Here is a 13,630-nt window from a genome sequence, read left to right as displayed (position 1 = left end):
TTTGGCTCCAGTTCTCAGTGCTGATATTACAGGATTCAGTGATTTCTACAGAAAAATGTATGAAATGTAATTATTGCACGATTACTTGTTACCTCGTCGGTTCCTTTCTTTTTCATGAAAAGGAAGAATAAATTAGCGCGGTTAAGAGGCTGAAGTAAGTATGTGGGAACAAGACCCGTTCTCCTGCTGATAACATCCATCATGTCTTTTGTCGCTGTGGCAGTTAGAACCATTGTGGAGCATGATAGCTCTCTTCTCAGCAAATAAATTTTTTTATAATCTGTTTGAAATGCTATCGTAAGCAAATGGCGCGTTGAGCTCTGCTCCTCACCATTCAGCTACACAATGTGCTTCGTCAATAGCTAAAATTTTGATCCCATTTAAAATTCCGTCCTCCTTCATTTTTTTTCGAAGTTTCTCGCTTACAGCTACCTCTGGAGAGGCAAAAACTAAAAAAACCACTCGTACACCAAAATAGACCCTCGTACGTTCCAATGCGAATTACTAAATCGGCAGCTTTTCAATAATGTCTTCATAAAAATTTCCCCTTTGCTTACAAAAAACATGGCACTGAGACCGAGGGACCGGAGTTTCTGCACCTACGACGATGTTTATGGAATATAGAAACCGCCCTATTACTCAAATGCCTACGCCTGACCTGTTCGTGCATGAGTGAGCTAAGAGGACTAATGACAAGGCAGCGGCCCTCATCTTGAAGCAGAGGAGGAAGGAGATAGCAGACAGATTTCCCGCCGCCTGTGGTAATTCTGACAACGACGTCTTTGCTCCATTACGGCGACGATTGCCTCTAGTTGTCCGGTCCGGAAACTGTCAAATCCAAAATGCGCCTTCAGAGCAGCCGTGGCCCTCAGGCAAGGTAGTTTGTACGTCAACGTCGTCCATAGTCTATTCCTTGGCTTGCGCAACTAAAAATGATGCGTTCGCGAAGGTGCTAACAAAGGTCGGTAGTGCAAATTCAAGGTGCATTGTCAACTCATGGTCACGTGGATAACTAGTCAATGACGCAGACATGGTACCAGGCCCTTCTGGGTATCCGGGATCAGAGGAGAAGGGCCTGGGACCGAGGCTATCGGACCCTCTCACGCGCAATGGCAATACGATTCGCACTTCTCTTCCTACTTTTCGCCGCTGTCTATGCGGAGGAGGAGAAGGAGGAGGAGCAAGGGACGATGGCAGAAGCGACTACAACCGAAGATAACGAGCTCGAAGACCCGTGGGAATTAGATTTGCTCACGCTCATCGATTCGAAAACGAAGAACGACGACGATGAGAACGAGAAAGCACCTCGCTATATGACTCGTCTATTTCGCGCGCTTACCAATCCGCTCGACGTCGGCGACGGGAAAGGCAACTTGAAGCGTAATCTGCCGCACATCTGCTATTTAGGCCATGGTCCTTGTCTAGTGCTCGAGAAGCTCGCTTTTATCTAATTAACATGTCTGTCGTTTCTCAGGCCCCTTCCATGTCCCCGGGCGTCGCGGATCGGTCAAGTTTCTGTTCAATACGAGCATCGAAGGCGAGGGAGTCAATGCAAATGCCGTTTTCAGCGCTCGACTTTTGCTCAAATTCGTTCCGACGAACGATCAACGTCTTCCGGACTCGCGCGATCGCGTCGAAGTGACCGTTTCGCTAATTAGGAAGGAGCGCGGACGCTTTCGCCTCGCCAAAGTCGGACACCGAAGCGTATCGACGCGCAAGGTGTACTCGTACGTCGAATTCGACTTGAGAAACGTCGTCAAATCGTGGCTCAACGAACCGAAAAAGAATCTCGGTTTGCTCGTCACCGTGGGGCGCGGCAAACAATCGACGCTCCAAATACCTACGGTGAAGAACGATCCCAACGAGGTTCCTCTGCTAGTCGTCGTTCTCGGCGCTGCCGTCTCGCCCCGCTTGCTCCTTGAGCGTGGCGCGAGTAGTAGTGATCGTGTTAAGCGCGATGCTCTGCGCGTGAGCGGCGGCTCTTATCCGCGCGGACAGACGTCGTGTCAACTCAGATCGTTCTGGGTGGACATCAAACAGGCGAATTGGAACTTCATAATCGCCCCTCGACGCTACGATGCGTCGGTGTGCGTCGGCGAATGCGAAGCGCCCCTTCTCGCCAGCGACAACCCTTCGACGCACGGAATTATTTTGAGCAGTCTTCCGAAGAATATGAGAAAAGTCATACCGGGGCAATGCTGCGTTCCCATCGAATACACGTCGATAAGCCTTCTCATCTACACTCAATCGGACTCTGTCGCATATAAGCCTTTTCCCGATATAAAGGCGACAAAATGCGGTTGTCGCTAGAATGAATATTTCGGACTGTTGGTGTTTCTTGTTCCTATTGATCCTATACATGCATCCCCCCTTACCCTGTCTTTTCCCGTCCCCTTCAATATCTCTTTTCTGCTTTCTGTTGGTTTTTTCTTTTGTGTTTAACTGAATACAGCCGGTTACAGCGGTTACAGCGGCAGGCGAACGTACGGGAAACGATATCACCCCCAGGCCTAGTCAGGTGACCTTCACGTGACCCGCATAAGGATCCTTTTGACTGGCCTATGGTAGCCGGGCCCGACTGTATTCTGTTAATTAAGTAATGTAATTATCTCGCCCTCTCAGGACTCTCTTACTGTAGCAACTGGCAGTAGGTTAAATTAAACTAGCCAACAAAACAAAAAATCAGCTATCCTTTCTCAACTGAGTAAAAGGAAAGCCACCAAAACTCGTTCTTTTCGCAAGTCAACTTCGCGTGCTTTGATGCAATTTTTCCAGGGCTGCGTCGAAGTCGTCTGACGGATTAGGAATATACTTATAAAAATCCTATAAAAATAAAAAAATTCGGGTCAAGATATAAAGGCAGCTTTCATACCTTATACCTTATCAACTTTGGTCGCCAAAATCAAACATGCTGTCTTGCGCACGTTCGTCAACTTCGTCTCAGCTTCTTTCAACTTCGTCTCAGTTTCTTTCAACGTCTTCTCGGCTTCTTTCAGCCTCTTCTCGGCTTCTTTCAGCCTCTTTTCCTTTTTTTGCAACTGGTGCGCCTAGACACAAAAAACGCATCTTTAGTTAATTAATTAATTAATTAATTAATTAATAATTGCCCTGATAACTCAGTTGCTATACTTTACCATGTTTTCACGTTCCGAAGTCTCACTAGAAGTGTCGTCGTCGCCACCGTCGCCGTAGTAGTAGTAGTCGTCAAAGTCGTCAAAGTCGTCGTCGTCAACGTCGTCAAAGTCGTCGTCGTCAACGTCATCGTCATCGGGAATTCGCCGCAAAGCTTTCCGACTACGTTTCTTGGGTCGTCTGAAGCTCGAGCCGTCTTTTTCGACCTTCTTTGCAGCCGTTGGGTGGCTCAATCGTATGCGTTTTTCATTTGGCACAGGGTCTTGCTGCTGTTCGTCCTATTTACAAGGAAGATGTTTAAAATTGCGACAAACTACTCCACAGCAAAAACTACCACAGTGACCAACACACAAAATACGTACCACTGAAGGCAGCGGTGTTTCGTTGGTAACGAATACGTTTCTACTGTCGTCTGCAGACGAGCCTCTTTTTTGAGAAGCAGCAGCCTGCAAAGACGAGGATCAGGACAACACCAATATCAATCCTACTATTACCACTACTACTCCTGTCTCTCCACAGAAAGAGCGACCACGAGCTGCTGAGTTGTCTTACGAGCAGTCAAACGTTTATTAATTCATTAGCATTACCCAGCAACGAGATTCGTACCAGGCCTGACCGACGGTTCTCGGTCGGGGTTGGTTTGGTCAGATGACCCGTTGCAATGACAACCACTTGCTCCGGCTTCGAACACCTATTCCCTCAGTCATTAGTTGGCCAGGTCTATGATTAGGGTATGAGTACCTGTTGCGGGCTGGATCCCAATTGAGCTGGCACGTCCAGTCATCAGTAAACTTATAATCAAACTTCTTTGTCGAAAACGGAATCTTTCTCCATTTAAGGCACGCGTCTATATAGGAAATGCAAAATGCCGACGATCAGTACAGCAGCAACTTTGACGTACCGCACTGCATATCCATCTGAACTTTCATACGTCTGATTTTCGCGTATTTGGACTCGTCCGAAGGAAAATCAGTCCACGGCTTCGACGGAGAATAGCCATAGCGACTCCTTATGGTAAATAAATTGGCCACAGCTTAAGACCGTACTCAGCGCAGCTGCAAATTACCCAGGATCGGATGCTGTACATGGACCTGACGGATTACTGAATATCCAAATAGTTGACTAAATAGTTGCGATATGTTAATCGGGAGCCTCCAAATGAACCAAGTCGGTTTACAGCGTAGGAAATGACCAGAGTATATACAGCCTGAGATTTAACCTTGAATAGCTTCTGCGGCTGTAAATGAGCTTCGACAAGAAACTGCAGCTGTATTCCAATAAGCCTAACCCGGGTAGAAAAGCCGTAAATACCCCACGTAGGTCAAATTGCAGCGGCCCTAAACTATCTCTAATGCACGAATCGGGTCTCCTTTAATTAATTAAAGAGACCCGATTCAGGCATTAGAGTATAGCGTTAGAGATATATAGCGGAATAGAGTCGTAACGGTCGCAGAAAGGCAGGTCTAATAGGCTATCAGCACGCGCGGCACCGCGGGTTGACAACACGCTGTCAAATGCCGTTAGAATATTGCAAAAAAACGGCCGAATAAGCATTATTTCATATGCGCTCATGTTTGAATACAAACGCCTAAACAACCCGTTCGATGAACGGGTAAATCAGCTAGTCTATACCTTTAAAGCCCAAACGACGCCATTGCCGATACGGGACCGAACGCCACGTGATCGCCCCCGATAATTTTACGGCGCCGTCGCGTTCCTCGCGTGACCTGCCGGGACCGCGCGGCGATGCCGGCGATGCCCCACCGCGAACGGGCGCCGTCGAACAGCCTGCACTAGCCCGTCGCTCCGCTTACGCGCTCTTAGTATACGTAGCTTCGAGCGTACGCCCGAGAAAGGCCCTGCAGAGCGTCAGTGGGCGCCGCTGGAATATTCCGGCGATGGTGCAGACAGTGACCCCGGAAATCAATTCCGTAGAATTCGTTCCGTGGTGTAAATGAGGTGATTGGCCTAGGCGTCCTTCGCGTAGCCTGTACAGATCTAGCGAACGCCCGAAAAGAGCCTGCGGAGCGTTAGTAATTAGAACAGAAGTCATTAGCCGCCGCGCCCTTCGTTGCCTCAAGCAAACGCCAGAAAATAGCCTGTAAAGCGGTAGCGGGCGCCTTAGTGGAGTCAGTCCCGGCAAAGTCCGGTCATGATTAAGGGGCGTAGAAAAATCTTTTTGTCAAATTTATTCGGTTGTAAATAAATTAGAACAGAGGTTTTAGCCGACACGCCCTCAGTAAGCCTCAAGCGGACGCCCGACAATGGCCTGCGGAGCGTTAGTGGGCGCCGCAGTGAAGCCATTGCCAAAGGATTTTGGTGATGGATGAAAGGACGTCGAAAAATCATAACCGTCAAATTTATTCTGCAGCGAATAAATTCAAACAGAAGTTATTAGCCTTCGTGGCCTCAAGCAAACGCCAAAAAATGGCCAGAAACGCGGTAGCGGGCGCCGTAGTGGAATCATTTCCGGAAAATTCCGGTACTGATTAGGGAACGTGGGAAAATCTTATTAGCAAACGCCAGAAAATGGCCTGTAAAGCGGTAGCGGGCGCCTTAGTGGAATCAGTCACGGCAAAGTCCGGTCATGATTAAAGGGCGTAGAAAAATCTTTTTGTCAAATTTATTCGGTTGTAAATAAATTAGAACAGAGGTTTTAGCCGACACGCCCTCAGTAAGCCTAAAGCGGACGCCCGACAATGGCCTGCGGAGCGTTAGTGGGCGCCGCAGTGAAGCCATTGCCAAAGAATTTTGGTGATGATGAAAGGACGTCGAAAAATCATAACCGTCAAATTTATTTCGCAGCGAATAAATTATAACAGAAGTGATTAGCCTTCGTGGCCTCAAGCGAACGCCAAAAAATGGCCAGAAACGCGGTAGCGGGCGCCGTAGTGGAATCATTCCCGGAAAATTCCGGTACTGATTAGGGAACGTAGGAAAATCTTATTCGTCAAATTTATTATTTTGTGAATATATTATAAGAGGGGTGATTGGCCGACGCGCCCTCAGTAGGCCTCAAGCGGTCGCACCACAATGGCCTGTGCAGCGTTAGTGGGCGCCGCATGCAGTGAAGCCATTGCCGACAGATTTTGGGGATGTTAATTAAACAGGACGTCGGAAAATCATATCTGTCAAATTTATTCCGCTTTGAATAAATTGTAACAGAACTGAATAACCAAAGCGCCCTTTACACCAGAAAAGGATAGTGGGCGCCGCAGTGGAGTCATCACCGGCAAATTCCGGTAATGGTAGAGTGACGCTGGAAAATCTAATTTATTCGGTAGTGAAAAATTATAACAGTAAACGGACTTGGCTTACGCGTCTTTAGTAGCCTCTACAGATCTAGCAGGCGCCCGAGAATGTAGAGCGTTGCAGTGGGCGCGGCAGTGAAATCACCTCCGGCAGATTCCGGTGATGGTGAAGGAACCTCGGAAAACTCTGGTGAATAAATTATAACGTTTAAACGGACGTCGGTAAATCCCGTGTTTTAGATATCGAAACCTTGATTAACGGGTTCGAATTTAAAATTATTTCATTTATACACCAGTAACTACAGCTTTGGCTCCAGGTTTAATAACTTAATCAGTAGTGAAAGATTTGCCGGAAAATGAAAATTCCCTACCCGTGCGAAGCACGGGTACAGCAGCTAGTAGAGATATAAGAGAGAGAGGGATATGAAACTCCCGTCATCACGTGATTTTTTGCTGACCCCACGATTGTTACCCGATGTCCCGTACGCGGCGCTTCCTTTGACTGCGAAACGAAGCGAGAATTATCTGGTTTTCCTTTCTTTTTCAACTTTTCTATTTCTTCTGGATGAGGTAAGTTTGTTTAGGCGCCTACTTGACAGAGATGATCAGAGACGCCTTCTGTACGATGATTATTATGACACGCGTCTTGTTTGCAACACATATCTGCGTTCTGAAGTCCCAAATGTATTCGCAAACAGTTTTAAAGTAAGCTCAGGTGATCGGCAAACAGCTTGGAAGTAGTCATGTGTGCTCGTCCACGGCGATCGTAGACGCAATTTTGTGACGTTTTTGCCCTTGTTAACCACACCCTCTTTTGCAACACAAAGCGATTGCTTCAACGCATGGAGGGAGCATTGGGCCTTTCTAGCCTCTAACAGAGATCCTAAGGATTGGACTCCACGAAGAAATCTACCAGACCAACACATTGTTAGCCTCAAATGGCGCGTTTTCTGCAAAGAGTAGATAAGAGCTTCAGTTCTATTCCTTCGCTTCGCAATGACTTGACGAGTAGCCCAAGGCATAAATAAAGGTGAAAGAATGCGATAAGACGTTCAGTGATGTTTAATCAGACTGAAATGTCTTTAGTGTAACGTTCATCCTAATGGCGTTTCAAATCATTTCCGTCCAGGAGGCCCTAAAAGAGTACCATTTCACGTAGAAAAGGAACACAACTCGCAGATGAGAAAAGACGAGGTCATTCTCCGGTCATTCTCGCTTCGTTTCACAGTCAATGGCAGCGTCACGTACGGGACATCGGTAACAATCGTGGTGTCAGTAAAAGTCACGTGAGGACGGGAGTTTCATATCCCTCTCTCTCTTTAGTCTGGAGGCCACACCCTTCGCTCGGGAGGAAGGGTCCAAACGCGCATGGTCCAAGTGTTGCATGCGGTACGCACTAAACGAATTAAGTTATTAGAGACGCTCTACGTCATAGCTTCGAGATCCCAAAAGCGAGACAACTAGGGGAGAATTGGAAAGTCTAGGCGCGGTCTAGGTGATCGTACGCAGAAGCGACGAGCTCCGCAGCTGAGGAGTTCGTCGTTTTCGCGTACTACATTGCTTTCTTTCGCGTACGATCGTCACATTTTCGCTTACGATCGCGTACGATTGGGTGGCATAAGCGTGCGATCGACCTTGATCACTCATCGCTACTCGTATAAAAACATTCGAGGGCGTAAACGGTTAGAACAGCTAATTGGTCCCTACGTCACAGACAACTCGGCCTGTGATTGGGCCGCACTCCACAGTGCGGGGTGCAACACATCCTCCCGTTTGGCCTGACCCTATGCCACGGTCACGTGCAAGGGTCAGGTGACCTGACTACTCTCTCTTATCTCTGGCGAGTGTATTCGTTGGGCTTAGCGCGCGAGGTTTGGGGGCGCGGCGGCTCTTAGCCTCGATACTCCAGACCCTCTCGCCAACCACACCCCCCTTAGCGAGGGTCTGGAGTATCGAGGCTAGGAGGCTAGGCAGATATATATATATATATATATATCTCCACCACTATGAGCGTAGGCGCCATCTTGGTCTCAGGTCACGTGCCGACTTTGTTCGCGAACTCCTCCGTCGGATCGCTTCGGAAGACGACGTCCCGTCGCGAGCGACTTTGGCGAAAGGACGAGTACCGCGTGGTGGGCTTCGATTTCGTAGGGGCCCCTTTCGGAAATCGTCGTTTTTCGAGCGATTCCGGCGTCGTTTCGCTTCGTTCGAAGTACCGAGAGCGATTATTCGACGCCGCGAAGCGTTTTCGAACGTCGAATCGCGCCGAAAACGCTCGCGAAGCCCCGTTATCGAAGATTCTCGCGATCGATCGATTTCGAACCGCGCGCGGACGACTTTCTCGACGACACGGTCGCTTTTTCCCGTCGTCCTCAACACCCTTCCACTTTCGATTGTAAATCGAGGCCCCTTTTCGGGAAATCGTCGTTTTTCTTCGAAGTCGCCAACTTTCGCGAGTCGTTTGCACTTCCGAAGGCGATTTTTCGATGCCGCAAAGCTTTTTTTCCGTTCGCGAAGTTCCGAAATCGCCTTCTCACTCGGTTTCTTCGCTGACGTCATCGCGAACAACCCACGCCATGTTGCATTCCATCGCTTATACGGGTCACTGCCATTGTCTTTTGCGTGTGGCTCTTCTCCGCTTCTCCTCCGTCTTTTTCGGTCTCACTCGCTCTCAAAACTCTCTTCTCGCTTCGTTGCAAGCGAGAATAGCCAATCGGTTCGTTACTCGCAGGCATTTACGCGTTCCCCGATCGTTCTCTATCCCGCCAAGGTCTCTCGAACGTTCTTTCCTCCGCGTTTGAACGTTACTGACGACGGTCTCATCGCGCCGTCGTCCTCTCTTCGACGAATTTGTCACGTCGACGTCCTTTTCTCCATCGCCGCCATCTTGGAATTTTTCGACGGTGACGCGACGATATCCGTGCGAGCGGTTTCGTCGCCGATTCTTCGCCAATTCCCATTTTCGTCGGAATTGTCGTCTCGAGAAGCCGTCGCGCCTATTGGTACATTATATATTCCCGTCTCTCTGATCGTCCATTTCTCTGGCGTAGTTTTGTTTTTCGAAACGTTCTGTTTTCGAAAGTTTCCATTTTCCACTCTCGAAGAGTCGATCGCGTTCGGTCGACTGTCGCTCAGTGAGTATTTCGACATTGCTGTGTTCCGTAGCAGAAGTTTAATTCGGCCTTTCTTTAGATTTCACAGACACTCGACGTTTTAGTCCGTGCCCTGCGGCCGGACTACAAAAATTCTTATTATCCCAAAAAGCCAAAAAAAACCCAAAACAAACCAAAACAACAGAAACAACAGATAAACGCAGGCAAAGCGAAAAATCTCTTTCTCCTAGATTTACCGTCAATTCGCAATGCCCCGGAAGAGAAAGAACGTTACCGACAATGCCGAGGTTTCTCGCCATGCGAAGAGAATGCGTTCAGCGAGATCCTCATCACGAGACACAAGAGACCATTCCTATGCAGTTCACTCCTCTGATCATTCCTCTACGACGCCCGCCACCGCTGAATTGCTTTCCGACTCTGCCAGAGATCGCCGCCCCCTAATCCCTTCCCATTCAATCGATCGTACACACGTTTCCCAATCTTTTCTTTCCTCTGGTGCACTCAGTAATTCTCCTCTTAGGGTGTCCTTCTCAAGCGCCACCAGTCTTTTGCCACGTCTTCCTTCATCCACTACGTTGCCCATCTCAACGGAATCTCCTTTCTCGCGTAACTCATCTGAAGCTACCATTTTCGCTGAACAGACTAGCAACACAGCCAGAAGTACAGAGCGTTTGCCGCATCAAGCAACGCAGACTCCATGTCATACGGTAACAATGGTGCAAAATAGAGACCTTCCGCCCTCACTGTCACCAGGCAATCTCGAACGTGCCCCTACAGCCAATGATGCAAACACGCAGGAATTTCCGACAGATCAGGTTAATATCGTCCAGTCTTTGCCTGTTCAATCGGCGGGCGACACCGCTCAAGACGTTTACCGACCCGCACAAATACCTAACGGCCGTGCAGAAGTACACGACGTACCCGTACCTCTCCCAAACTATCCCGCATTTCATTATAACCCACAAAATGTTTACGATGGAGCACGCACAGGTTCAATGTCGGCTACCTGCCTTCACTGCAATGCAAAGAAGTGGCCAACCGAACCTCCGAGAATCTGTTGTGCAAACGGCAAAGTCGACGTTCCCTTGCTCGGTCCTCCTCCCGAACCGTTACAAGCTCTTCTGACAACTAACACATCTCAAGCCAAAGAATTCAGAAAAAAAATACGCACATACAATTCCTGCTTTGTTATGACGTCATTTCAAGCGCACACTTTAGTCGAGCCCGGATATATGCCCACCTTTAAAGTTCAAGGGCAAATTTATCACAATATCGGACCTCTGACTCCTGCAGCTGAACAGCGACCCGAATTCGTTCAAGTATACTTCATAGACGATCGCGGACAACAGGCCGACGCCAGATTATCTTGGCAAATAGACCGAGAATCGCAGTTAAATAGACACACCACCCTTTGCCTACAAGACATGCTTCACGAGCACAACGAGCACGTGCGCATTTTCAAAACCGCCCTCGAACAGCGAACACCAGACATGCCCGACTATCGTGTCGTTATACGTGCAGACAGAGTTCCCCGAGGCCAACACCAAAGAACGTTCAATGCGCCATCTGGCAACGACGTCGCCGCCCTCTTACCCGAAGGTCAAGAAGGATATCGTGACATCGTCCTCTCCAATAGAGATAGTCGAATTAAACGCATTACCGAAATTCACAGATCTTACGATTCGTTACAGTATCCGCTTCTTTTTCCAAGAGGAGAAGATGGTTACACAATATTGTGCAGACAGAAGGATCCGAAAACGAATCAAATTACCGAGAAAAAAATGTCTATGCTGCAATTTTACGCATTTCGAATCATGCAGCGCGACGGCGACTTTAACATTCTTCTGCGTGCAGGCGAATTGTCTCACCAATTTATTGTCGACGTTTTTGCCAAAATCGAAACTGACAGACTGAACCTCCTTCGTACAAAGCAAGAACAACTTCGTGCGGCCTCCTACACGGCACTAAGAGATGCAGTCGAAACTGACGGCGACGTGCGCGACGTTGGCCAATTGGTCGTTCTACCGTCGTCGTTTACCGGAGGACCCCGATACATGCACGAAAAGTGTCAAGACGCTATGACGTACGTCAAGCATCACGGAGCTCCTGATTTATTCATCACTATGACCTGCAATGCCAATTGGCCGGAAATTACGAGAGAACTTCTTCCGGGACAAACACCAAATGATCGACACGATCTCATAGCAAGAGTTTTCCGCTTGAAAGTTGAAAGGTTCATGTACCTCGTGGACACGCAAAACATTTACGGCATCAAACGCTGCCACGTGTACACGATCGAGTGGCAGAAGCGCGGCCTACCTCACGTACACTGTCTCTCGTGGATGGTAGAAAAAATTCGTCCCGATCAAATAGACAGCATCATAAGCGCCGAACTTCCCGACCCCAACGAAGACCCAGAACTTTTCGCAACAATAACCAAGCACATGATCCACGGACCTTGCGGCCAACTCAATCGCAGATCTCCTTGCATGAAAGACGGCCAATGCACCAAACACTATCCTAGAGAGTTTTTGCGCGAGACCATCACATCTCTCAACGGTTATCCCCTATACCGACGTCGATCTCCAGAAGACGGCGGAATAGAAACGACCATAGGCCGATTTCACGTTGACAACAGGTGGGTCGTTCCGTACAGTCCATTTCTATCTCGCACTTTCGACTGCCACGTGAACGTCGAATACTGCAGGTCCATTTGCGCGCTGAAGTACCTCATGGCCTACTTGAACAAGGGCAAAGACAAAGCTGTTGTTAGCTTAGCAAATCAGCACAGGAACGACGAAATCACGCGGTACCAAATAGCGAGATACATTAGTACAAACGAAGGCGTTTGGCGCATGTTGCAATTTCCCATTCACGACCACTTTCCAGCAGTCGAACAACTTCAAGTCCATCTGGAAAACGGACAGAGAACGCTGTTCAACGTTGAGAACGCCCCGGACCGTGCAGCAGAACCTCCTGCTACGACATTGACGGGTTTCTTCGAGCTCTGCTCTAATGACGATTTCGCCAAAACTTTGCTATACATCGACGTTCCGCGATACTACAGATGGGTCAACAAAAAGTGGCAGAGAAGAAAGCAGGGTCACATCGTGCCCGAAACTGACGGCATTAGAAAGTCAACAACCTTAGGACGCATTTACACCGTTCATCCCAGAAACACCGAATGCTATCTTTTGCGACTTCTTTTGCTTCACGTTCGAGGACCGACGTCTTTTGCAGACTTACGAACAGTAGATGGCACCGTTTATGATACGTACGCCGAAGCGTGCCGGGAACGCGGACTTTTGGCCGACGATCAGCATTGGCACCTCGCACTCACAGAAGCAACCGTCACCGATCGTCCTTACAAAATTCGCGACATGTTTGCCATCATGCTTCACATGTGTGAAATTTCCGATCCTCTTCGTCTATGGGAACAACACAAAGAAGCGATGGCCCAAGATTTCCTCCGAACACTTCGCAGACGCGCAAACGACGACACGCTACCGTACACTGACGCAATTTTCAACCGAGCTCTACTTTGCATCGAGAACAAGCTCCTTTCGTTTCCTGGAGGAAAACCTCTCAGCGATTACCATTTGCCCAGTCCTGATCGTTCTTCTGAACAAGAGGACGACAGCCTTCCTAGGGAAATTGCTGCTGAATACTCTTATAACAACGCTGAATTGCAGGAACGACTCACAACGAATGAACGCTCCCTCACCGAAGAACAAAGACACATTTACGAGGAATTACTTGCTTACGTCGCACGAGGTCCCGACGATTCTATCATTTTCCTCGATGCGCCAGGAGGAACGGGAAAAACCTACTTGCTCAATCTTTTCCTTGACAAAATACGATCGCAAGGCGACATTGCTCTCGCAGTCGCTTCTTCGGGAATCGCAGCAACTCTCCTCACCGGCGGCAAGACGGCCCATTCTGTTTTTAAGCTACCTCTGGACATCAGTCGTTACGAGCGTCCCACTTGCACCGTTCAGAAAAACACTGCGCGAGCGCGACTTCTCTCTCTCGCCAAAGTCGTTGTTTGGGACGAGTGCACCATGGCGAACAAAAAAGCTCTTGAGGCATTAGACAGATCCCTTCGAGATATTCGCAACAACGACACACTCATGG

General features: G+C 48.6%; 2 protein-coding genes and 2 long non-coding RNA genes across 4 annotated transcripts; 3 read left to right on the top strand and 1 right to left on the bottom strand.

Annotated features, from left to right (window-relative positions):
* The first annotated feature begins 1,074 nt into the window (after nt 1–1,074).
* Nucleotides 1,075–2,466, top strand: LOC136195236 (protein DVR-1-like). The gene is made up of 2 exons (XM_065984529.1): nt 1,075–1,413; nt 1,475–2,466. The coding sequence occupies exons 1-2, from the start codon at nt 1,110–1,112 to the stop codon at nt 2,308–2,310; spliced, it is 1,140 nt and encodes a 379-aa protein (XP_065840601.1). The 5' UTR covers nt 1,075–1,109; the 3' UTR covers nt 2,311–2,466.
* Nucleotides 2,467–3,738: 1,272 nt separating this feature from the next.
* LOC136195158 (uncharacterized) lies at nt 3,739–4,141 on the bottom strand. The gene is made up of 3 exons (XR_010671815.1): nt 4,034–4,141; nt 3,874–3,979; nt 3,739–3,823 (listed from the first exon to the last, which is right to left on the bottom strand). It is a non-coding gene; the product is annotated as an uncharacterized lncRNA (long non-coding RNA).
* A 4,847-nt stretch (nt 4,142–8,988) lies between these two features.
* Nucleotides 8,989–9,674, top strand: LOC136195297 (uncharacterized). The gene is made up of 4 exons (XR_010671867.1): nt 8,989–9,099; nt 9,154–9,385; nt 9,434–9,517; nt 9,576–9,674. It is a non-coding gene; the product is annotated as an uncharacterized lncRNA (long non-coding RNA).
* A 535-nt stretch (nt 9,675–10,209) lies between these two features.
* Nucleotides 10,210–13,588, top strand: LOC136195504 (uncharacterized). Its single transcript, XM_065984828.1, has 2 exons — nt 10,210–13,550; nt 13,582–13,588. Exons 1-2 carry the CDS (start codon nt 10,210–10,212, stop codon nt 13,586–13,588), a joined length of 3,348 nt encoding a protein of 1,115 aa, XP_065840900.1.
* The last annotated feature ends 42 nt before the right edge of the window (nt 13,589–13,630 follow it).

This window comes from Oscarella lobularis, chromosome 14 (genome assembly GCF_947507565.1).
Source record: "Oscarella lobularis chromosome 14, ooOscLobu1.1, whole genome shotgun sequence".
Lineage (NCBI taxonomy): Eukaryota > Metazoa > Porifera > Homoscleromorpha > Homosclerophorida > Oscarellidae > Oscarella > Oscarella lobularis.
This window is presented reverse-complemented; position numbering and strand designations above follow the sequence as displayed.

Excerpts from the sequence above, each read along its gene's own strand:
- LOC136195236 (XM_065984529.1), top strand. The coding sequence starts at position 1,110 with ATGGCAATACGATTCGCACTTCTCTTCCTACTTTTCGCCGCTGTCTAT. Across the intron at positions 1,414-1,474 it reads CATCTGCTATTTAGGCCATG|GCCCCTTCCATGTCCCCGGG; the intron begins GTCCTTGTCTAG and ends GTCGTTTCTCAG.
- LOC136195504 (XM_065984828.1), top strand. The coding sequence starts at position 10,210 with ATGGTGCAAAATAGAGACCTTCCGCCCTCACTGTCACCAGGCAATCTC.